Source organism: Patiria miniata, unplaced genomic scaffold (assembly GCF_015706575.1).
Source record: "Patiria miniata isolate m_02_andy unplaced genomic scaffold, ASM1570657v1 HiC_scaffold_7, whole genome shotgun sequence".
NCBI classification, from domain to species: Eukaryota; Metazoa; Echinodermata; class Asteroidea; order Valvatida; family Asterinidae; genus Patiria; species Patiria miniata.
In genome coordinates, this window is record NW_024037074.1 from 1,371,353 (window position 1) to 1,394,954 (window position 23,602).

The 23,602-nt window shown below is 40.9% G+C and overlaps 1 protein-coding gene and 1 pseudogene across 1 annotated transcript; both read left to right on the forward strand.

Moving 5' to 3' along the window:
- Positions 1-293: 293 nt before the first annotated feature.
- On the forward strand, positions 294-1,445 carry LOC119718785 (allatostatin-A receptor-like). The gene has a single exon (XM_038188206.1). It carries the CDS (start codon positions 294-296, stop codon positions 1,443-1,445), a length of 1,152 nt encoding a protein of 383 aa, XP_038044134.1.
- Positions 1,446-3,163: 1,718 nt separating this feature from the next.
- Positions 3,164-23,418, forward strand: LOC119746389 (annotated as a pseudogene).
- The last annotated feature ends 184 nt before the right edge of the window (positions 23,419-23,602 follow it).

Genomic DNA, 23,602 nt, shown 5'->3' on the forward strand with positions numbered 1-23,602 from the left:
CGGTTGACAAACCGGCGGGAAGAAGAATTAGGCCTATGTCAATGACAAGTACAGGTTGGTTTGTGGTAATGACCATGCGCGTGCGTGGTTTGACAGCACTGAATGATCAAATGGTGCGGCGCCAATAAACACTTCGGGCTCGTTGTGCTGGTATAATAATTCCTGCCTAGTAGCTGGCTTTATGACATACGTTTCTCTGTATCCCGCCATAAAAGACGGATTCCTCTTATAATATGCTGTATTTAGTCCACTCCTGCAGTCATTAATTGCATTTGTATTGGAGACTAAGCAAGATGGAAGAGGACGTGCGGGTGAATATGACTAGCGAGTGTAGCAGCTTGCCATCATGGAACCTGACTTCGCGGGAGGATGCGAGAATATACCTCCTTGACGATAGCACCAGCACGACAATGCTGACCGTTCTTTTCACCATCCTAGCCGTCGGCATCCCGGGCAATCTTGCCTTTCTCTTCGTAGTGGCTCGTGTGCCGTACATGCGGACCACCACCAATGTCTACCTGTCTAGCCTGGCCGTGGCCGACCTCATGTTCCTGATCAGCAGCATAGTGCAGTACAGCTTCTATCTTACGAAGCCCGTCCGCAGTCACCTACCCACTGCCTCCACCATGGGCTGTGTGGGCGCCTTCTTCCCCCAGTACGTCACCTATTTCGCCTCCATCTCCATGGTGAGCCTGGTCACTCACGAGCAATACAACGCCATCTGTAAGCCGTTCCTCAACCACGGACAGCAGGGCGGCACGAGGATGAAGCAGAGCTTCAAGTTGGCAGTCGGTAGCTGGCTGGTGGCCTTTGGCCTGGCTGGTGTAGTTACGGTGCGATACGCGAATCTCTTTAGATTCTGCGCGATCTGGCCGGATGAGGAACCTTACCACGACCTACCGGTCCAGTTGGGATACTGTGTGGCCGTCAGTCGCTGGGGACTGATTGTCGGTCATGTCTTAGAATCCATCGTCCTCATCATCGCGATGATTACTAATGCAATCATGTACAGCCTGATCATCATCAATCTCAATACCAGAGTGAGACGCAAGCGTGAGCAGAACCCAGTCACGCACTCGTCATCAGTCCGCACCCAGCAAGCTCGTCATATCCGTAACCAAGTAGCCCGAATGCTGATTATTAAATGTGCCGTGTTCTTTCTCTGCCAGGCGCCCTTCATCGCCTTATGCCTAGGCTTCCTCGTGGAGAATCTAGCCGGGGTCCCGCATGACGTCACGCACCGGAAGTTGGTGCTCGCCCTCACCGTCAGTCACGTGTTTGTGCTTTTGAATTCGGCGGTCAATCCGATCATCTACAACGTGACGAGCAGCCATTACAGACGAGCCTTTGTGAAAGTCTTCTTCCGTTCAAGACACAGAGCTGAACGACTGAACAACATTGATGTTGAAGAACCCAAGAATTACGTAGCTGTAACAGCACAGTGACCATGAACTCCAACATGAGTAACGAACCTTTGGGTGGGGAGGGTACGTGTCTTTTAAGTCCAGGGCGTATGGTTGATGGTTGGATACCCCTCGTACATGTAAGTTCTAATTCTTTCCCTGTTCCCTTTCTCCCCGCTTATATCGGCTTGCCATTGATCCCCTCCCATTTATGTGCCACAGGCTTTTTGTCATTATACATATAATTCCATCAATCCAGATGTTTTATTTATTTACTTATTTATTTATTTATTTATTCGAGGCCCAAATTTGTTTGTTTTATTTGTGGTTTGTACTCTTTGAAGGTTTGCATGGTTGAAAAAGATACTAAGACAAGATAAGTTTGCGGTAGCACCATGTGAATAAATCTCTTTTGTGAGTATGTTCGGGTTCTGAAGAGAGCCCATAGGCGTAGCCAGCGGGGGGTAAGGGGGTATTTACCCCCCCCCCCCCAATATTTTGAAAAGACTGTCCTTTTCCATTCAAATGCCCTTTTTTTCACCAGCGCTTACCCCCCCCCCCCCAATATTTGTAAAGAGCGTCCTTTTTTTCTTAACAAGTGCCCCTTTTTTTCTTAACAAGTGCCCTTTTTTCCAAAAAAGTGCGACTTTTCCCGAAAAAATGCCCTGTGAAAAAAAATTATTGTGCCCTTTTTTGTTCCATCGGCCGTTACGGCTGCCTTTTTTGAATGCCGCACATTCACATGGTGCTACCGCAAACTTATCTTGTCTTAGTTTGTACTCTTGTCAGTTTTTTTCATATTGTTGTGTCTATTGTACAATGTGTGTGTTTTTATGGTCTTAATGTGAGTTTTTTTTTATGTGAATGTGCAGAACGAGGAGAAAAGTTTCATGTTTTACATTATGAGAATAAATTGAATTGAATTGATTGTCAACCACGAATCTCCTGTTGAAACGAATTTGCTGTGTGTAAGTAAGGGCTGTATTTACTCATAGACCAAAATCTAGGCTATTATTGTTGCGGCAAACTGTCCTGCTAAGGAACATTAATTACGAATCATATTATTGGATTTGATAACATGAAAAGTTTACTTCCTACACAGTGGGGACAAGACTGTTCCCTGCTCTGAAGCATGTCTTCGTTGATCAGGGTTTTGAAGGGTTTGAGTATGGAAAAAAAAAAGAATTACTGAAATGATCCATGCCATCAGAATTATGCATGTTTTACGAAAGAAACCATTTTTATAGCTGTTTCATGGAATGCCACTGGAAGCTACTGAGCTGAGTAAGAATTACAGATTACACACAGGCATTCAAATACAATGAGATTTTAATAATTAAAATCAAGACTCAAATGTTATTTTTATTGTCAGATTTTGCGTTTTGAATATGAGGCACAAGTCAACTCTTTTTCTGCTGAAATATTGATGGCGATTTTTGTATGTTTTCCATTGCCAGTACTTGTTCTTTTATCAGGGTGAGAAAACGTCCATCGATGTTTCACTGTACTCAATGGGTATATTCATCAGCTCGTAGAATAGTGGTGGACAGCTTTTGTGATTTTTTTATTGAAATAGACTAACTTGGGAATAGAGTATGAACATTACGTAAAATGTTCACAGTTAAAAGTACGTTCTTTATCCCTGTTTTTTTTTTATGAAATGGAGCGAGCCAAATATTTCAAAATATTTTTTTTTCAAATTCGGTCACTTTTTTCCTTTTTGACTCACCCTGTATTGGAAATTTTCCTTTCGGCCTAGTCCTCTCCAATATTATGGGCCCGAAAGGAATATAGTTGTTTTATGTGCCTCTTGATGTTGCAGTATACCGCACAAGTCTAACTATGTGTTCTATTTTAACTTTGATTATGCATTGAATAGTTAAATTTACCCCGCTCCCAAATAAATACATCACTATGCCCCCTCATATAGTAAGGAATTACAGAATTAAAGAGTTAGCGCATGATACACCTGATTTATGGATGCATACTGGTGTTGTGGAAAACTTATTTGGCTAGCGAGTTGTAAAGTATAGGCCTACGCCACTATAACTTGGGTTGTCCAACAACCGACAGCTCGCTTTTCTAGTTGGCTACCTGCTATATGGTACATGTAGTACTATTTACCCAGTCAGAATTATATTGGCCTGTCAAGTGTTTAAACACTCAAGCGAAGTGTTTATGAGATAAGACATAAAGTATCAAAGTTCACAGGATTATTCCTACTGTGCAATCTAGGTTGTAATTTGATTATATAGGTTCCCTGCAAATTGGACAGGGTCACTTGAGTTGCTTATGCTGAATGTGATCACATACCCAGCACGGGTCTTTAGAATCACCGAAAGAAACCTGACAACCCTTTCCCGATATGGAGATGGAAGAGTATTATGGTAAAAAGTCTAAATGGCCAAAGCCCATGTTCTGGGTCCTCACGGCCTTCCTGGCTGCGGTTGGCATCGGTCTGGGGGTGATTATCGGGCATTTTACGGCACCAAAAGGTCCGGAGTGTGCCGTACCGACACCTGATTCAATCGCGGGATCAACGCCCATGCCGGGCGTGAACGTCATCGACCCTATCAACGCCGCCAACATTGAGGAGAATTTAAGGTAGGTCTGCAGGGAAGTTAGGGGAGGGGAGGGGCGGAGAAATCCGAACAGAAGGGGGGGGGGTTTCGTTAAGCACAGCGCAATTGGCTTATTGAAGCTGTGCCATTCTCAGTAAATGTATATCGTTAAGTCTCTCGTTGCTCTATGCAACAGCAGTCTATTTTCAAAGTCGGTGATGGGGGGGGGGGGGGGGAGGGGCTATCCGAGAAAACCAGGGAGGAGATCCGGCTCCCCCAGTCTACCCAAACTTGGATACGTCAGTGGCTTTGTGGAGCAAATGTTCATTGTAAAACGATTATCAGGGGCCAGAATAAAGATGATATTCAGACTGTGGCAGAAAGGTCAGAAAAGTGCCGACGAGTTTATGAATTAGGTCATTTGTAAAATTAAAAAGACAAAACGGATGTTTGGTTACATATACATGTATACAGGCGTTCATGTTCTTCAAGAGTGTTCACCACATCCCCCCGACACCCCCTGAAATCCCCCCACGCCCGCGACTTTCTTATCCGTAGGTTGGTTGCTCCAAAGTCATCGGGCCAGTATGTTTATTCATGACACAAAAAATATAAGAGTATTGTTATGAAGTCAACAACTTTGAACTTTAAAGCATTTTACCTTTAAAGCATTTTTAAAGTACGAACGTCGTCGAGTTACCACAGTAGAGAAGTGGATAGCGAGATGAGCTATGGATACAGCCCGGATTCGAATCCATGTCGTCACTGCTCATTTTCCTTGTTTTCTTCACTTGTTTTCTTCTCTGCATTTATCGTTGATATAATTTTATTTTATGGGGAAAAAAGAGAGCCAGAACCTAAGTGTCTTGCAACGATTCAAAGGTAAACTGAATTAGGCATACCATTTGAACAACCTATCTACGGGGGAAAAAAAATCGCCTCCCGCCCACACTCGCCAAAGCACTCATTCGAAACGTAGGCCTGGATCTCCCTCTTGATTTCTGTCATTAAGAAATGTTCAGAGAGACAATTTCGGTTAAGATCAGGGAGGGTGACTGTAAAAGGTGACCGCCGGAATTTTCGCTTCCCCTTGCCTCCCGCCCGCCACGGAAGATGCAATTATTATAGTACGTATTTTTATTATTATGTTTATAATTGTGTTGGTGATTACCGACGCAGGTACTTCACTAAGGTCCCACATATCGCCGGATCTCCCGCCGAACGCTCCAACGCCGAGTACATACGGGACAAGTGGATAGAGCAAGGGCTTGACTCGGCCAAACTGGTTCCCTATGACGTCCTACTGTCCTACCCCAATGATACCATTCCTAACAAGGTAAAAGGATAATACATAAAGCGCCAGACATTAACCAGGGCGTTGGTTAACATAAACAATCATTGGTTGAAATAACCAATAATTGGTTAATAGGTCTCGTTCAAATGACGTCATTTCCTAAAGACCATCCACGTGCATCGGCATTTTTGAGCGTCAACTTCCAAACGCGCATCGGCTGCGTCGTATTTCGAACACATTTCGAGCAATACGCATTGCACTTCTACAGAAATGGCCGTCATTGAACGAGCCCTACATGTGTCCAACCAACCGATTGGTTGGACACATGTAAAACAATTGTTGGTTATTTCAACCACTCATTGGTGATGTTAACCATGTATGCCACTAGTTGTGTAGATATATCCCAACTGAGTAAATGTTATCATTTATGACTTTGAACAAAGAGTTATACCTGAGATAACAATGGCCCCGACGACCGACGATAACAATGGCCCCGACGACCGACGATAACAATGGCCCCGGTAGTGTACACAAACCTACAACTAGACATGTCAAGAGATATTTACATGCGGTGTAAATATGACACTAGTTGTGTAGATATATCCTAATATGTGTAAATATTATCATTTACGACTCTGAACAAAGAGTTATACCTGAGAAAACAATGGCCCCGACGACCTGAGCCCAAGGTCTCCGTAGGTTTTGTACACAAGCCTAACGAGACGTGTCATAAAGTTCAAGCCCAAACAACGACAAAAGAAGGGAACAGTGCGGGTCCTCGATAGGTTAGTAAAAGTAGACTGTGTATTTGGTAAACCAATCATTATGTCCCGGGCCAAACGATTTACCCTTTAGCCATAGTATGTGCATATGAGCTTAATTCAAATAATCTTGGCTTTCAGATCAAATATCACAAATGCATGTTTCATCCAATTCGAAATGCGATATAAGCACCAAGCCAGGCGACCCTAATTAACCCCGAGAATGAATTTAGATCTATACATGTAAAGTACTTTTTGGTTGCCAAGTCAATGTCAAAAGTTAATTTCTCATGGCGCAGTGGGGAAAATGTCAAGATTGAACGTCTTGGCATATTCTTGGGTTTGAGATTTTTAAAGAGCCTCACGAAGAAAGTGAGGGGATTAAAGATGTTAAGGTAATAAAGGTACGTGCTGTTTTCGAGTTTTACCACGAAAAATTTAGATTCAGTTTTTAAATTGCTATTTTAGCAGTACGCAAGTCATTCACTTTTGTATGAAACATCTTGCCGAAAAAAACAGGCCTGCATTTTTAGTTATGAAATATTATACTTTTTAAATTTTGAATTATTTGCGACCGAGAATAATTCAGTTTCCGCAGATTGAACTGGTTTCCGCGTCATTTTATTATCTACAGGGTGAGTAAAAAAAAAAGAAGAAACCCAAATGTCGGGACTAGTGTTTTATTGAAGTTCTGCATGTAGCACTTTCAAAATCTAGGATGTGAAGGCCCATTTCATAAGCTTTCTTTTAGTACAAGAATCATTCAAATCACTCATGCACTTTTCATGTTACGGAATTATAAACACAACTACCGTTTTAATGTTCTGTCTGTGTTCTTTCAGCAAAACGAAAACAATTCACACGTCCCTATGTGATTTGTTTTCGTTTTGCTGAAAGAACACTTAACTTCTTTGCGATCCGTGGACAGAACCTTAAAACGGTGGTTGTGTTTAAAATTGCGTAACTTAAAAAGTACACAAGTGATTTGAATAATTTGTGTACTAAAAAGAAAGCTTATGAATTGGACTTTAATATCCTAGATTTTGAAAGTGCTACATGCAGAACTTCACTAAAACAATGGTCCCTACATTTGGGTTTCGGGTTTTTTTTACTCACCCTGTATAATGGAGAGTTTGGGAACCAATGGTACTTGTATGGTGGATTTGGTGCGCAAAAGCTACCAAAAAAATTAGAACAAGCATTTTTTCCCCGTTGAAATAAATACTCAAGCCCAAATTTCGTAATGAAAAACAAAAATACAATTCGTTGAAGTGCACTGACACTAAACCCTGAAGCTATCAAGTAAAACTCTATTCCAACGACACTGTTGATTTCATCAGGTATCCATTCTTGAAGACGGCAATGAGATATTCCACTCGCGGCTTGAGGAGGCGGTGCTCAGACCCGGAGATGACCATCCTGATGTGGTGCCGCCATTTAATGCATATTCCTATCAGGGAGAGCCAGAGGTATAACTATTTAGCCAATCCACTGTTACCATGCACTTGAGCTCAAACCCCATCCCATCCCATCCCATCGATACAATCACATCTGTTGGCTTTTATGGCAATAAGCCTCTGTACTGATGACGTCACACTTTGTTTACGTGTGTGCTTTCCTAAGGTGCTCAGTGGACCGTGGGCCCCCACTGGCTCCATAGGAAAGTGCACATGTAAACAAAGTGTGACGTCATCAGTACAGATGCTTATTAGGAGACATACATTGATTGTTATGGTTCATATTATCACTTCATCTTTTTAAACAAGTTTTTAAAACATAGTGATAATAATGATGAGAAATCTCGGTGTCTTTTGGTGGGCCTATGTGAATTTGTTTTTTTGTATTAGATGCACAACATCTCTTCTTTCTTTTTTGGGGTTCGCATGAATATACGTAAGAGTTTTGTGTATAATCTATACCATCTTCTTTTCTTATAAGGGCGACCTGGTGTATGCGAATTACGCTCGAGTTGAAGACTTTGAATACCTGGAGAAAACTCACAGCGATATCAAGCTGAATGGAACCATCATTATAGCACGCTATGGAAAGATATTCCGTGGGAATAAGGTGATGATTCATTAGGCCTAATAAAAGATTTATAGTCCAGTTAGAATACCTCTCATCAGAAAAACAAATACACTCTAAATTGAGGCACGGTTTGCATTTTCAATTTTTCATTAAAAGATCCGTGAAATGAATTCTTCACGGGAACATATTTTGTGCAAGTTTCTCCTCCACTTAAGTTTACCAAAACTATTTGACATCCCTTTTTGGTAGTTTTATTGAAAAGTGTACTTCTGAAACATTTAAAAGTGTGCTTGCTTTTCCATACAACTGAGGGCGTTGTTGCTGTGATGTCATTTCAGGAAGACACTGTTCAGTTTAGGGGTTTTCTGTCCAAGTTGTCGAAACCCAAAAATTAAATGTGCTTATTGAAAACGTCCGTGAAAACGTTTGCTCACAGGCTTATCGCCATGTACTGAAATAGCTGTAACATTGAGGTTTTCTGCCTGAAATGACATCACACTTTTGCTCATGAATAATGGAAATTAAAAAGGCACCAAAACACCCTTGAAAATGGCAAAACGGAAATTAAAAGTAAGGTTAAATGGGATGCAAAGGTGCATTGTCAAGGATTGCATAAAAAAAAAATTGCATGGGCCCTTTAACACATCGTGCGAAATAATTTGCGGATGAAATCTTCCTTTTAATGGACCGTAAGGAAATAAAGACGATTATTATTTTGATGTTAATGAAGTATTGCCTCCTAAAGTTGCTCTCCTCGTAATATTTTCAAGTTTCAAAAGAAAAATGTTGTACATCTACAGATTTCGATTTGTACAAGAATCATTCAAATCACTCATGTACTTTTCAGTTTTAATGTTCTGTTCACGGATCACAAAAAAGGGTATCGGGAGTGTTCTTTCAGCAACTAAATGAAAACAACTTCACCGATGCACCCCTTTAAATGAGAATTGTTTTCATTTCGCTGAAAGAACACTTGCTTTTGTTTTGATCCGTGGACAGAAATTTTAAACGGTGTTTGTGTTCAAATTCCACAACTTGAAAAGTACATCGGTGATTTGAATGATTCTTGCACTAAAAGAAAACTCATTTTCAATGACTGGGATTTCACATCCTAGATTTTGAAAGGGTTACAGGCAACAATTCAACAATTCAACAATTGGTCCTGCCATTTGGGTTGCGTTTTTTTTTACCCGCACTGTTATACATGTTGTATACCCCAGACTCATAAATCAGTGCACCTCCATGCTGCGGCGTGATATCCACAGATAGAACTTAATTTCGTTCTAATTTGCTGCCTTGCTCAACCGAATGAAAAGATTATTCTGACTGATTGCATATGGCTCTTTGATATTTCTTTTACATTTTAAGATCGACCTTGTTCACTGTCACATCTTATTGTTGGGAATATTAGCAAACCACGCTGTACACACCTCAATTTTGTAATCCCACAGTTGCTGATATGACCACGAAACAGTCAAGTCAGATTTTACCCCAAAAGTCAATTTTACACCCAGAAAATAGCTCTAGTAAGCAAGGTTCAAGTTTGATTGTTTTCTAGAACACATCTTCTACTTAAGTCAATTTTTTTTATAAGTGTATATTCCTCCCAGATCTCGGTTAGGTACTTGGGTAATAACTAGTCCTCTGAGGCTGTAATCAATATATACCTTCCGCTCAACTTCGAAACCTTTTGCCACCTCATTTGCTCTGAAATGAACCCCATAACCTCCCCCCTCATACCAACCTACAGGCACTGAATGCCCAGGAGGCAGGGGCCAAGGGCCTGATCCTGTACTCAGACCCGGCAGACTACGCCATCGATGACGGTGATATCAAGGTGTACCCAGACGGGTGGTGGCTGCCTGAGACCGGAGCGCAGAGGGGCAATACCTTCGTCAGTGACGCCAAGGGTGACCCGGTCACGCCCGGTTACCCTGCTAAACGTAAGGTTACAGACCAGTAAATAAACTTCTATAGACCCCAATGGTAAATGCTCCCACTTCAGAAATTCGGGGAAAATACTCACAACTCTTCAAGGTGTTCGAGACACACATGAAATTAAAGCTTATTACATCATCTTTCATTTTCTTTTCAACTTGGGGGGGGGGGGGTCAGCTGATGACTTTTAGGAGAAATTTCCATTTGAAGATGATCACCCCTGAAAATAGTCCTGAAGCCCAGCGCCATTTTGAAAAACGATGCCTACACTCCATTGCAAATTAGACCGCTTTAAGGGCCCCGATTTCATCCAAATTGAACAGAACTACAAGTTCATAGTCCTGTGCACGGCTTCCACCCATATTTTTTTTTTTACTATGGCCCACGGCATGCTCAAACACTGAAGATTTTGAGGGCATGCAAATCGTGATTTGGCCGGCGTAGGCAATTTCGGACCGATTTACTGGTCTGCAACCGTAAGGGACTGACATTTCTTACCTGTTGAAATTCATCCTAATTGGGCGGGGTTTGAACCTGCGCCTCCTCTTAACCACACCGGATAGCTCAGTTGGTAGAGCGCTGGTGGGGGTGGAGTCTTGCTTCTTTCACTTTCTTTGTTCACATTCATAACAAATTCATACATGTATTTGACTGCTCTTCTTGTCATGTAAAAGCAGACCATTACAAGTCAATCACAAGTCACCAGCTCTTCTAATGAACTGTGATACAAGCACTCCTTTGTTATTTTTCATCAACTGTTACTTATGACGACTGTATGACAGGACTTGTGATGGACTTGTGATAGACTTGACTGCTATTTTCTTTGTTCTAAAACTCTTGAATAATGTATATAGATACCGTAATGTATCCTACATATATAACAAAAGGGAAGCGGGCCTATCTGTATACTTCGTTTTTTCGATGTCCACGTTCAGGAATAATAATTTGGTGCTTGATTGGGATGAAAAGGATTTAAAGTGTTTAGATTTCACCACTCGTTATTTTCATAGCAAATTTTAACATTTAATTTACACCCTTTGCAGCCTTTGCCTTCCGTATAGACGATTACGATACGGCTCTACCAAAGATACCTGTCCACCCAATCGGCTACGGTGACGCACAGCTGTTACTCGGGTAAAAATACACATGCAAACAAAAAATCCTTTGTTGAGAAGACAGACGGTCGGGAGACAAGCACTAGGACAAACAAAATTATCGCTTGGCCATAGCTTAATTAAAGTTACTCTCTCCGTGCTTTTAATCAAATTCGATTTTCCCTCCCCTCAATTTTCAGTTAGTATGCTTTTAATTTTAAAGAAATATTTTTGCTTTATTGTGGGCATCTGCAACCCTCTGAATAGGCTTCTTGTTTGGATTGGTTGTGCGCATCAAGCCACAAAAGATCTGCCTGAATTATAGCAAACAGGAGAGCAACTTAAAAAGGATTTTACATCATAAAAATAAACCTTAGTTGGTACGCCATTACTTTTAAACTCTTTATTTTTACACTATTGTTATATACGGTTGGTACAGGTGGTTATGTACCATATGCCGTGTTGCTATAAAATCATCCTTTTCTGGCTACCCGCAATTTCAGGGTTGTTTATATTTTCCATCTTCAACACAATTTCTGGTATTTCTTCTTTTATAAAATATGTTCACTGTTTCCCTTTCCGTTCCAAACTGATGCTTGTCCGAAAATATGAGGTAATTTTTTTTGTGATTCTCAATCCAGCAACATGACTGGCGAGGAGGTCATTGATGAGTGGAAGGGACATCTGCCCGTCACCTACCGCCTTGGCCCAGGTTTTAACGACTCAAGCAGGTTAGTTTTGTGGTATCTAGTTGAATTTAGAGACATCATCGCTCCTTTTCTGTCGCACTTTCGTTCTCTTGTTTTTTGGGAAGAGTGTGGAGAGTTCCACTAGTCGAGCTGGACGTGGAAACTCCGATATTATTATACTCAAATAAGGCCGATTCACGTATGTGAAGCAAATTATTATTAGGCATCATCATCATCATGCACGGAATGTTTGCTAATTTTCCAAAGTTGAAAAGTGTGAAATTTTTGCAAATCCGCAGTGAAAAACATGCTGTCACTTTTGATCTCATAGGTATGAACCGCCTTTAACTCGGACAGTTGGTCTTACTCTGGTTGAGTTTGTTTGGGAAAAGTTGAAACCAAGAACAATCACGTAATATACGGTACTGGTATCATGACACCACACGAAATAAAAGATAGATTTTTTTTGTACATCTCTACCAGGAACGTAAAAATGACAATCCATACCACCAGAGAGACAAGGACGACTTATGATGTCATTGGTTTCATTCGAGGTGAAATCGAACCAGGTAGCAAACAATTACCATATTACCTCCATGCAATTAAACATAAAGCAGTATTGCGTAGCGCAAATTGCAATGCGAAACGCACCGCCCCCCCCAAAAAAAAAAAATATATGAAAACAACATGTGGCGAAATCTCTCGTTGTAACAAGTAAATGAGAACAATCCTTCACAAAACAGGATATCACTTCTGTGTTATAACTGCTTAATACTCTGAAAAACACAATCTTAAATACCTTTTTTGAATGTTTTTTTTTCTTCAAATGTTCTAAAATGGAAATTCTTAATTGGCAACTCTATCAGATCTCAACAAGTAAGGAACCTGTGATCAGGTTGATAAGAAAGCATCGAATTTCTGATTTTGGTAAACAAACTTATCCTAAGAATCTGTGGTCGCAGAATAGTAGGCCCTATATCTGGATTGGAACTTTATCAATTGTTTTTGAAAACAATTGTTCCTATTGAAGCCTACGATACAATGGGGGGGGGGGTGGCTTGTGATAGTTATACTTATCAAGCTCTCACATTTGTGATTATTTAGTATCTAGAATATATATATTATAATTTTCTGAAAATGGCAGCTTGATATCCGATCTTAGCGCTGGTGTTGTGGAAAATTTGAAAGCGATTGAATGTCTCAAGCTGTAGGAAATGTTATGTATCCATGATTGATTACAGATCGGTATGTGGTGATTGGTAATCACCGGGATGCATGGGTCTATGGAGCCGTCGATCCAAGCAGCGGCACGGCAGCCTTTATGGAGGTATCGCGTGTATTTGGAGAGCTCAGGAAATCAGGTGAGTATATGATGATGACAATTTAAGGGGTGTGGCTTCACTCTACACTAAGGCACGATGCGGCAATCCAAATTTTTGGTGACTGATTGGACCAGGGATTTGGATTGTTACGAGTCAATTACAAGCCTCAAGTCGTGAACCAAACGACCTGTTCAAATTCACTGTGGTCAGGCAGTCTGTAATCTGGGGGGGGGGGGGGGTGCAGGGTTCGAACCCCCACTTGCTGACGAGTTCTGCTCAGAAATCTAAAAACAAACAAAAAAAGGGCGGGGGGGGGGTAAACTAGACAAAAATCGCCGCCAACAAATTCAAATTTAATGACCCCCATGATATATTGTGTTCACAATTGGCCCTGAAGAACTTTTGCTCGAAAATTCAGTGTAAATGGCCAGGAAATGCCTCAGATTGCACCACAAAATTTTCCTGGGCCCTCAATATAGCGGTCCCGGACCCCACGCCGTAAGGCACTCGCATATCAAAAGTACAACTTTGAGGGTTTGACCCCCTCCCCCCTCCCCCCAGTGTGGGATCAGGGAACGGCCCTGGTGGTAAAGGTGTTCCTTTGTCATTGCCCATCTAACTTGTGTTTTAGCTTGTCGTTGGCTTGTGATTGGCTTGTGGTGGACTTCAATACATGTTTGCAAATTGGGAAGTGGTTGTGCAGGCTATAAGGCCGGTTTCAGACTAAGTGGGGTCGAAGGCTGTTTTTTTTTAATGGCATGGACATGTTTCAGAGCAGGTTATAAAATTAGGTATCAGTATTTATGGTGGACAAGTAGGCCTATACAATACGGTATCCTCCCATAAAAACAAAAAGAAACAGTCTGCCTGGCTTCCTTATTTTTATTTTATTACAGAACTAAACTAGTCAGAACAGTTGTTTAACAGTTAAGGCCACCCTGTATCTCTCCATAGTCTGCCACCAGACCACTGAAGGGTCAATCTTTCAAACAGTTGGACATGTACCAGCCTAGTCCTATGCTTCAAATTGAAATCACTTGGCTTCACTCTCAGGTGCAGAATATTAAAGAAAAGTCTCCTTTAAAAATTGAATTAAGACTTCAAACTTGGCTGGTGAAATACTAAGGACCTTGTCTTTGCCAAATAATTTTTGAGAATTGTGTTGGCTAAAGAGTGGGTAAAGTTGGCCTGAAGTAGTTTTGCATGTTTTTCTGCACACACGGTCCAAATCTGCTGAAATACCTGTTATTTTCACCCCAAAGTAAGATTAGACAAAAACAGATTCGAAACAGAACAAGAAAATATCATTGTACGTACTTCAGACATTTGATTTTGTAACCTTTGTGTTAAGGTTGGAAACCAAGACGGTCCATCATATTTGGGAGCTGGGGAGCTGGGGAGCTGAAGAGTATGGTCTACTGGGATCTACAGAGTTCGTGGAGGTAAGCAAATATATTCAGAGAGCGACAAAACGGAAAGTCACAATATTTTACCACAAAAAAAATGCATACTTAAGACTGTACTTACATTTCTGTTCAGACTTTTGCTAAACTTAAGATATGAATTGCATTGGGTTTCAGTGAAATCTTTGACTTGACCGACTTTATCAACAGTTATTGAGGCAGACCCCAGACTTTTCGGAACTTTTTAAATGCCCACCGAAACTGTTAATTCGATTTAGTCTTTATATGCGGATTATTCAGTCCTTGCATGATCAATTGATAGAAAGTTCGTTCTGGATAGTAATATTAAAACTCATGACACCTAAATTTATAGAGCTTATTTCTCTAATAGGTGAGCAGACATCCAGGAACTTCTGAAGTCTCCTTATTTCATCCCCAGACCCATTTTCATAAAACTGAATGAGTCTGGAGTCCTGAATGTTAACATCTAGCAACCGATGAAAACGCACATACTAATCATGAGCAACCGCCCTAAATGCTGTTATATATTTAATATATTAATTGTCGTGTATTTTACCTGTGAAATTATCTAATAAATAATAAACAAAAATGAATGCTGAAAAGTAGAAAATAGCAAAGAAATGATGTAAAAGCTTTTGTTTGTTTTTTTTCCACAGGAATTTCAGAGGGTACTTGCCGCCAGGGCTGTGGCATACATCAATGTAGACTCTGCTGTGACTGGTAACTATTCACTGAGTGTCAAATCAACGCCATTGCTCTACCAGGCAATCTATGCAGCCTCGAAAAAGGTCAGCAATTCTAAAGTTATTTCTTTTGGTTCCAACTGGGGATGCTTTTTAGTCATTTGGGAAAAGAGTAAGGAAGGGGCGGGCCCAGTAGCGGATCTAACCTTCCGGAAACAGGGAGAGGGGTATGAGGGGGGAGAGAGAATGACAGGGGGATGACAGGGGGGGGGGGTTGCAGGAGTGTGTAGGCGTGCCTGGGGGTGGCAGGGCATGCCCTCCGGAAAAATTTGAAATTTGAGGCTTTCTCCTTTATTCTAAGGCATTAGAGAATTAATTCAGGAACTTCACCATCCCATTTATTATATTTGGCCCCAGTTTACAAATAAAATATTTGCTGCTGGGGGAGGGGGGTTGAGGGGGAGTTTAACACCCCCCGACCCCCTCTAGATTCGCCACTGGCAGGAGGTGTGGCCTACTTCTTAAAACATGCTTATTAAAGAACAAAGGACCCTCCCAAATAAGATTTTTTTTTTTAATTAAACGAATTTAGACAATGTATAGGCCTAATGTATCGATCCCAGCGGAATGTTTGTCAAAGGCAAACATGACAAATGCAAACAGACAAGTAAGGGGCACACAACCACGCATGGGTGGAAGGAAAAACAAAGGGATGTGAAGGAGCAAACAAAAGAAGAGAACATAGGAGGAGGGATAGACATTTTAAACAAAAAAAGGTATGAGTTCGGTGTGATTTCCTTGGAGGGTCTTGTTTGAATCATTGTTGTTGTGCCTTGGGGTGATTACAGAAGTTACAGGTGGAGGGGAATTGTGAATTGTTGGTCCGATATATCTGAATTTGTAACGAGTCACCCAATTGGTCATTCCTAAAAGTAGGCGGTAGTTTATAGCCATTTGTGACTCACTCGAGACATGCAATTTAACAGAGACACAAAACTTAAAGGGAATATACATCATTTGCTTTTGCTGTAATTTTCAGAAATGGATGGAATTGGGGGGTTGGAAATATATAGCAAATATAGTTACACTGACTTTTTTGAGGTTTTGGGTTCGAAAATGCTATAAAAACCAAGAAAACAATCATTTTCCTGTAGTCTGGTTCCCTGACTCCATATCAGAAGAAACAGAGCAGTTTACATACATCTCCATATCAGAAGAAACAGAGCAGTTTACATACATTGGGGAATTGTAAGGTCAGGGAACCAGTCTAGCTTGCTTGTACCCGTTCATAGGTGTGTAATCGATTGCAAACAAGTGCGATGGTCAATTGGGGCCAGTATATGAAAAAAAGCCAGTTTTTTCCAACGCTGATCGGCCGACCAGCATTGGAAATTGATACAAAAATACTACTTTTCTTGAAAATGACAGTATACCAGGTGCCATGATTTTACAGGATGCTTTACACTGTCATTCACTAACAGTCCAGCAAGGTATTTCAAAATGATTTGGTAGTTTTATTTTTTGATGTTTGCAAATGTTGTATTTTCCCTTTAAATTCAAGATTGGTGCAAAATGTAATCTTGTATTTATTTCATGTGTTGGTCAGGTGCCTGATCCAGAAGACCTATCAACATCGTTGTACGATACATGGCGAGATCGTTTACCTGCAGATGCTAACGATCCCAATACACTGCCAAGGTAATGAGAAAAAAAGTGTTCAGTGTTGAAAACCAAGAGTATTTTTACTCCTCCAAAACACTTAATCCCCTTCCTTAAAAGAAAATCAGAAATGTGCTTAATAAAGAGCAAATAAAGGGCGAGCTTTTTTTTACAATATTTGGTTTAAAATAAGTGAATAAATGTGTGCTTGGGAGGTGTTAAACACTGTGTTTAAGACTGGTTGGAGTCTGAAATGCTGATAATTACCCAAGCATTCCAGACTCAAATCAGTCTTAAACATAGTGTTTAATACCGACCAAGCACATGTTAATTATCATTCATAAATACCTTTTCGGACAAAAAACATATCATTTCGGTCCAAAAAATTAAAAAACAAGTCAAAAACCAGACGTTGCGAACCATTTTGTTCAACCAATTTGTTCAACAATTTTACTTCATGTTTTATGAAACACCCCTCTGACTATAATATGGAATGTACCTCTACAACTCCTTACCTTGTAAGGAGATTAGTGCGAGCGTCGCGCGTACTGTGCGATGTTGTGCAAAACGCAGCTGGCCCGGTGTAGTCTGAATTTCGGATTATGAGACACTGATTTACTGTATTGCGCATGCCTACGTGAGGATTGTGAACGTTCAACCAAAAAAACGGTAAAAGGCACTGGATCTCATGGGATTCCAAATTTCATATGACTCTAGAAAAGTGTTGAAGACCAGCCGGCCATTTCTTTATCATCCGTTTAAGACCGGCCACGTGACGGGCTCTCGACCAGTAGGAATGGGTAAACTGTCTTAGGTATTCATGAATGTCATATTACACTTTGACATCGTTGACCATTGTACGATTTTTATTTGACAGAGTCAGTAATCTTGGTGCGGGGAGCGATTTTGCCCCATTCATGTATCGTATCGGAGTATCAGCAGTTGATCTCTATTACACATATGATCCTGTAAGTCGAACCAATCACCATGCAAATTGCAATCGGCATAACATTTAGAAAGTCTTATTTTTTTGGTTGCATTTCATCATTTTTTCCCCCTGCAGAGTCAGTAATCTTGGTGCGGGGAGCGATTTTGCCCCATTCATGTATCGTATCGGAGTATCGGCAGTTGATCTCCGTTACAGATATGATCCTGTAAGTCGAACCAATCACCAAACAAGTTGCAATCAACCTAACATTTAGAAAGTCTATTTTTGTTGTACTTCATCATTTTTTCCCTCTCGCAGAATCAAGAATATGGGTTCGGGGAGCGATTTTGCTCCCTTCATGTACAGAATTGGGGTGCCAGCTATGAGTATGACTTTTTATTATAAATACCACGTAAGTTCAACTTTTGAATGTATGTATATGTTGCTGTGTCCCTCCATATTGGCCAACCCTTGCCTAGCCCCACTGTGTGGCCTCAGTATTGCTGCACTGTACAAGGGCGGATCCAGAACACAATTTTTGGGGGGGCCAAAAAAAATTTTGGTCCCCCAAAAAAGTGGGTCTAAAAAATTACGGCGTGGGGTTCGGGGCCTGCTTAAGGGCCCCGAAAAAATGTTGGATTCTAGATGCTCTGTGGTGCGATCTGAGGCAATTTCTGACCACTTTAACCAATTTATTTTGAGGAAACGATGGTGGTGTACTCATTGCCTGCCTTTATTGCGATGTCACATTAAAAAAAAAAAAAAATTGGTTTCGTTTTGGGGGGGGGGCCATGGCCCCCTTTGGCCCCCCCCCCTGGATCCGCCCTTGGCGCTGTACATTAGGCCACATGTCTGGTTTCCCAACCTACTGAGGAGTTTAGTCCAAACACTGGCGCATATGAACTCCAGAAAGATGCTAAATTTCTCGAAAAATTTGAAGAAAGATTACCTAATCTACCCGGAGGGCAAAAGATGAGAAATCATAGAATGCAACCATATACACTGATATGTAAAAAAAAAAAAAGTCAAAAAAGGGAGCGCCAGTGTTTGGAATATACTCCTCAGTAGTACTGGAGCACCTGGCGCGTGGCCAGAGATACAGCGCAGCAATATCGCGGCCACACTAGTGGGGTTAACCCTTGCCAATATCCAACATACCAATCCACCAGCACTCCAGCCTGCAGCTAACACCCCTGCCTCAAACTGACTTGCATGCGCATGTCTAACTAGTCTCCTGGGACAGTAGTTTTTGTTTTCTCCATCCACAGAGTGTGTGTGCAAAAATGGCTTGGATTGCTAAAGCGCAGTTAACACAATAATGTCTGAAATCTCTTTGTTTGAGGCAAAATATCTGATAATTTGCACAATTGTTACAATTTCAAAACTGTTAATTTTTACTTTGCCAATTTCAAAAATTTGTGATCGAATCAGCCACAAGTCAATCGACAATCTATCACAAGTCAAGCACAAGTCAGGTTCCAAGTAACACGAGACAATGACTATAGTAACAATGACTAAGGATTGTTTTGGTAGAGATTATTTGAAGTTGTTATTTTGTGGTTTTTTTTGTATTTTGATTGTCTTTTCCGAATGATATTTTAACGAATATCATGTCCCGTAACAAATAACTTTGCTTGTTTGTTTTTGCAGGTCTTTATACAGTTTTAAAATTTGGTTTTAAATGGGGCTGTCTAGTTCAGAAATTGCGCACACTATTCAGAGCGAATAAGTGTCTCGCTCTTAATTCAAATGTTGAAATTAATTAATTCATGATTACTTAATTGTCATGGGCCGATTTTTTTTCGTGCGATCTCATTTTGATCATGCATGGAAAGCTCATAACTAATGTAATGCTGGGAAATTCTCAATTCAATTTGAAAATCTAGTTTTTCAAGGTGCCACAACTGACCAAAAAGCATGTATACATCCCCTTTAAATAGCTAACCACTTAACTGAACCGGGAATGGATGCACGAATGAATTTTGAGAGACTCTTGATGACTTGTGAAAGCTTACAACTCAGACATTTTGTCTCAAAAACACTGGAGATTTCAGACAAAACATTTTTGGGGTTTACTCTTTACAGCAAAGTTTAATATATTTTCTTGTCTCATTACTAACAGTCTCTGGGAATATCCAGCTATCCCGTTTACCACTCGGTTTACGAGACCTTCTACTACATGAAGACGTTCTTGGACTACGATTTCCTCCGTCACCAGGCCGTGGCCAGACTCTGGGCAGAGGTGGCCCGAGACCTGGCCGAGTCCGTCATACTTCCCTTTGACTGCACCGACTACGTGACCAAGATCACAGGGTCCATGGATACGGTGAGGACTGCATACGAGGCACAGATGGCTGCGCAGGGAATCACTTTTGGTGAGGGGGAAATTTACTGGTAATAATCATCCTATCGCAGAGTGCTAAGTGGTGTGGAAGTTAAGTCCATCACAAACCCATCACAAGTCGGGTCACAACTCTACTCACAAGTCCGGTCACAAATAACTGGGATCAACAGTAACAAAGGAATGCCCTGGCCACAGTTGATTTGAACAGCTTGTGACTTGAAACCAGACTGTAACGATGACTCGTAAATTATTGAGTTGTGACAGTGTCCCAAAGATTGTATCAGTATTTCTGGATAAAAAAAAAATGGTGACTGCTCTATGTTCCGACACCCTATGTTCTGACACTCCTATGTCTGACAACCCGCATATAAGGCCAAGTTCGCGCAAGGACTATAGTTGACCAATGGTTAACTAACGCTTGCCCGAACTCTGTCTAGTCGACGGTGGTTGACTACGCTAGTCGACTATTTGGAACCAGCCTACTGGGGTTGGTTGCTTCGCTGGTAACCAATAGCCGCGCGCATTCATAACGCTAGCAGAGAGCCAGGATCCAGAAGTTTTACGATGACATTTTGACCAGCGTTTGACTAGAGACGTTCGCACGTTGCTATTAGTGCGCAGGCGTAAGGTACGTCACAAATCAACCACTAGTCGACTAATGGTCCTTGCCCGAACTTGGCCTAAGCTTGTGTTAGTCCTGGTCAGTGTTAGGGTTAGGGGGGTCAGTGGCGGCGCCATGTTTTTTATTTATTTTTTTGGGGGGGGGGTGGGAGAAATTGAGGGGTGTGGGTGGGGCAAGGATATTTTGGGGGACAGTCAGTGGTCAGTTATTTTGAATGAGAAATGTATCGAACCGCAAAATGGTGTATTTATGCATGTTTGGCGTGCTTTGTCTACCAAAGTACCAATGTTTATAATGCTTCATTGGCCCAAAATGTGTCCACATAATTCCGATGATTTACTCTCTATCTTCAAGTTGTTATTAATCTTAACAGCGAAGAAAATAAAGATAATTAATCTATTTGTAGATAAAAGTTGGGGGAAAACGAGGGGGGGGGGGGAGTGTCAAACTGGGGGGGGGGGTGTTAAGGAAATAATTTACGGGGGAAAATGACCCCATGCCCCACCGTAGCACCACCACTGGTAAGGGTTAGGGTAAGGGTTAGGGTAAGGGTTAGGGATAGGAATATGAGCAGTTGGAACATAGGGGTGTCAGAAAATATAGGCGTGTAACCCCCCAATAAATACAAAATGCCATCCAAAAAAAACTCTCATGTGCAAGAAAGATTATTTACCGTGACTTCTCCTGGTGCATAATTTTAAGTCGATGACCACCTAATAATCATAAACCTCATTTTAGTGTCCTAAAATCTTGTACAAGGTTTCAAGAAAGATCCGAATCTTACGAACACTTCCTTCCTCCATGATATTATGTAATAATCGTATGATTTCTGTCACAGATTACATCTACTCTGCTCTGACCAACTTTTCAGCAGCTGCCACTGAATTTGAGAAAGTCATCTCACAGACCGATATGAAAGAGTAAGACATTAACAGCTAAAACTTACTAATTAAAGTGCAAGCTTGCACCATGCATGTGGAGTACATTTCTACTCTAAAAATGAGTCCTTTGAAGTCTCAAGATAACAGAATTGAAAGCATTTTCAATAAGCCATTATTTTACAAAGTGGCCACAGAGTATTGTGGGAAGGAAAAAATTGGCACATTATATTGCCCACTACGTCTTCTTAAATTGCTTCATTGGTTTTTGTGCAAAGTAAAGTGGATTTACAACAAGGTCTAGTATGACCCCTGATGTGTATTTTTTGTGCTGATCATTTTCTAGTTTGATGGCTGTGCGTCGAGTCAACGATCAATTGATGCAACTGGAACGAGCTTTCATTGATCCTCTTGGACTACCAGATCGCAAATTTCTTAGGTGAGATCTAACAAAATATTAATCCAAATATCTTAATGGGCTTAATGCACGAGTTGGCCATTTTGAGTCAAGCTCCCTGAATGTATTTCATTAATTGCTAACTGTAGAATGGGATGGCGCCAGACTATTTATTCAGGAATAATGCAGCCTTATTTTACCTTCTTTCTTTTTTTAATCTGGCTTTAAACATTAGGCAATGTTTAATTGCAAATATTAAATTATTCATTGAAGCAGACTGGAATTAATTAGTAATTAACTTGCTTTCATTTTTCTTCGCAAGATTCAAAAATTAAGATTTTACCTCACTTTCAATTCAATATGGCCGACTTGTGCATAAGGCCCATACTCTAAGAAACAACATAAAGTTTTGCACATTTTCAAAGTCCAAAGAATCTGTCATTGGTTTTATATCACACATTGAAAGATTTGTGAGGGTTCAGGAATTATAGAAATTCACGACTGTGTGTGGGGGTGTGTTCACGAGGCCTGGTGGCAAAGCTGTTTGCTCCGCGAAACAGGCAAGCCAAAGCATCGTTTACGACATAAGAAAGTAGGAGTGTGTACATGATCCTTATTCAAACCTTGCATCTTACAACATTCTGCTATTGCTAAAAATAACACTTGGTTTAAAAATTCAATTTCAGACAGCTTGGAGACATCAACTTAAAAAATAAAAGGTTAAATTTTCAGGTGTGAAACTGTTTTGGTATAATCCCAAGTTTCCGATTTAAGTGGGATTAAGTATGTGCATTTCTGTTTAGTTTAAAAATCAGTAATTTAAAAACTCTTTGAGTTTAACAAGAATCAGCCAGGAACTTCAGATTCCAGAGATGGTACTATTTTTCTATCTTCATTTGTAGTTATTGTTTCCATTTACAGACACATTGTGTTCGCGCCAAGCAGTAAGAACTACTACGCTGCAGATGCCTTTCCTGGCATCGTTGACGCCATGTATCGAATCGACGAAGCACTAGACCAAGATGAGCGCTGGGATATTGTCAAGCAACAAATGGCTGTCACAACTCATGCCATCCAATCAGCAGTCAGCACACTGCAGGATGTGCTGGCATTCGATGGTTAATTAATCACAGCGAGGAGCTGATTGGTCCAAAGTACTTATTAAACATATGGCTTGTATTACCCGAGCTATTCAATGAGCAGTCAACACACTACAGGAAGTGCTGGCATTCGATGGTTAATCATATTGAGGAGCTGATTGGTCCAAAGTAAAAATATGGCTGGTATAACCCCGAGCTCTCCATAATCGTACCGTAATTTCAATGGGGGCGCTGTTCAAGTCAGACGATTTTTTTACACTACATTACAGAATAGTGTACAAATACCCCTAACCATGGTGGCTCGGTCCGTATTTTGTGCACAGGAATACATCATATACAGTATTTTTTTTGGGGGGGGGGGGGTTTCAGAGTAGGGGGGGGGGTTGTTTGCATTATTTTTAAGGAATTTCTATGAATTTTTTTTTGACAGAGCTGGGTTTTTTTTTAACCACCCCCCCCCGGATAGGCGCCTGAACA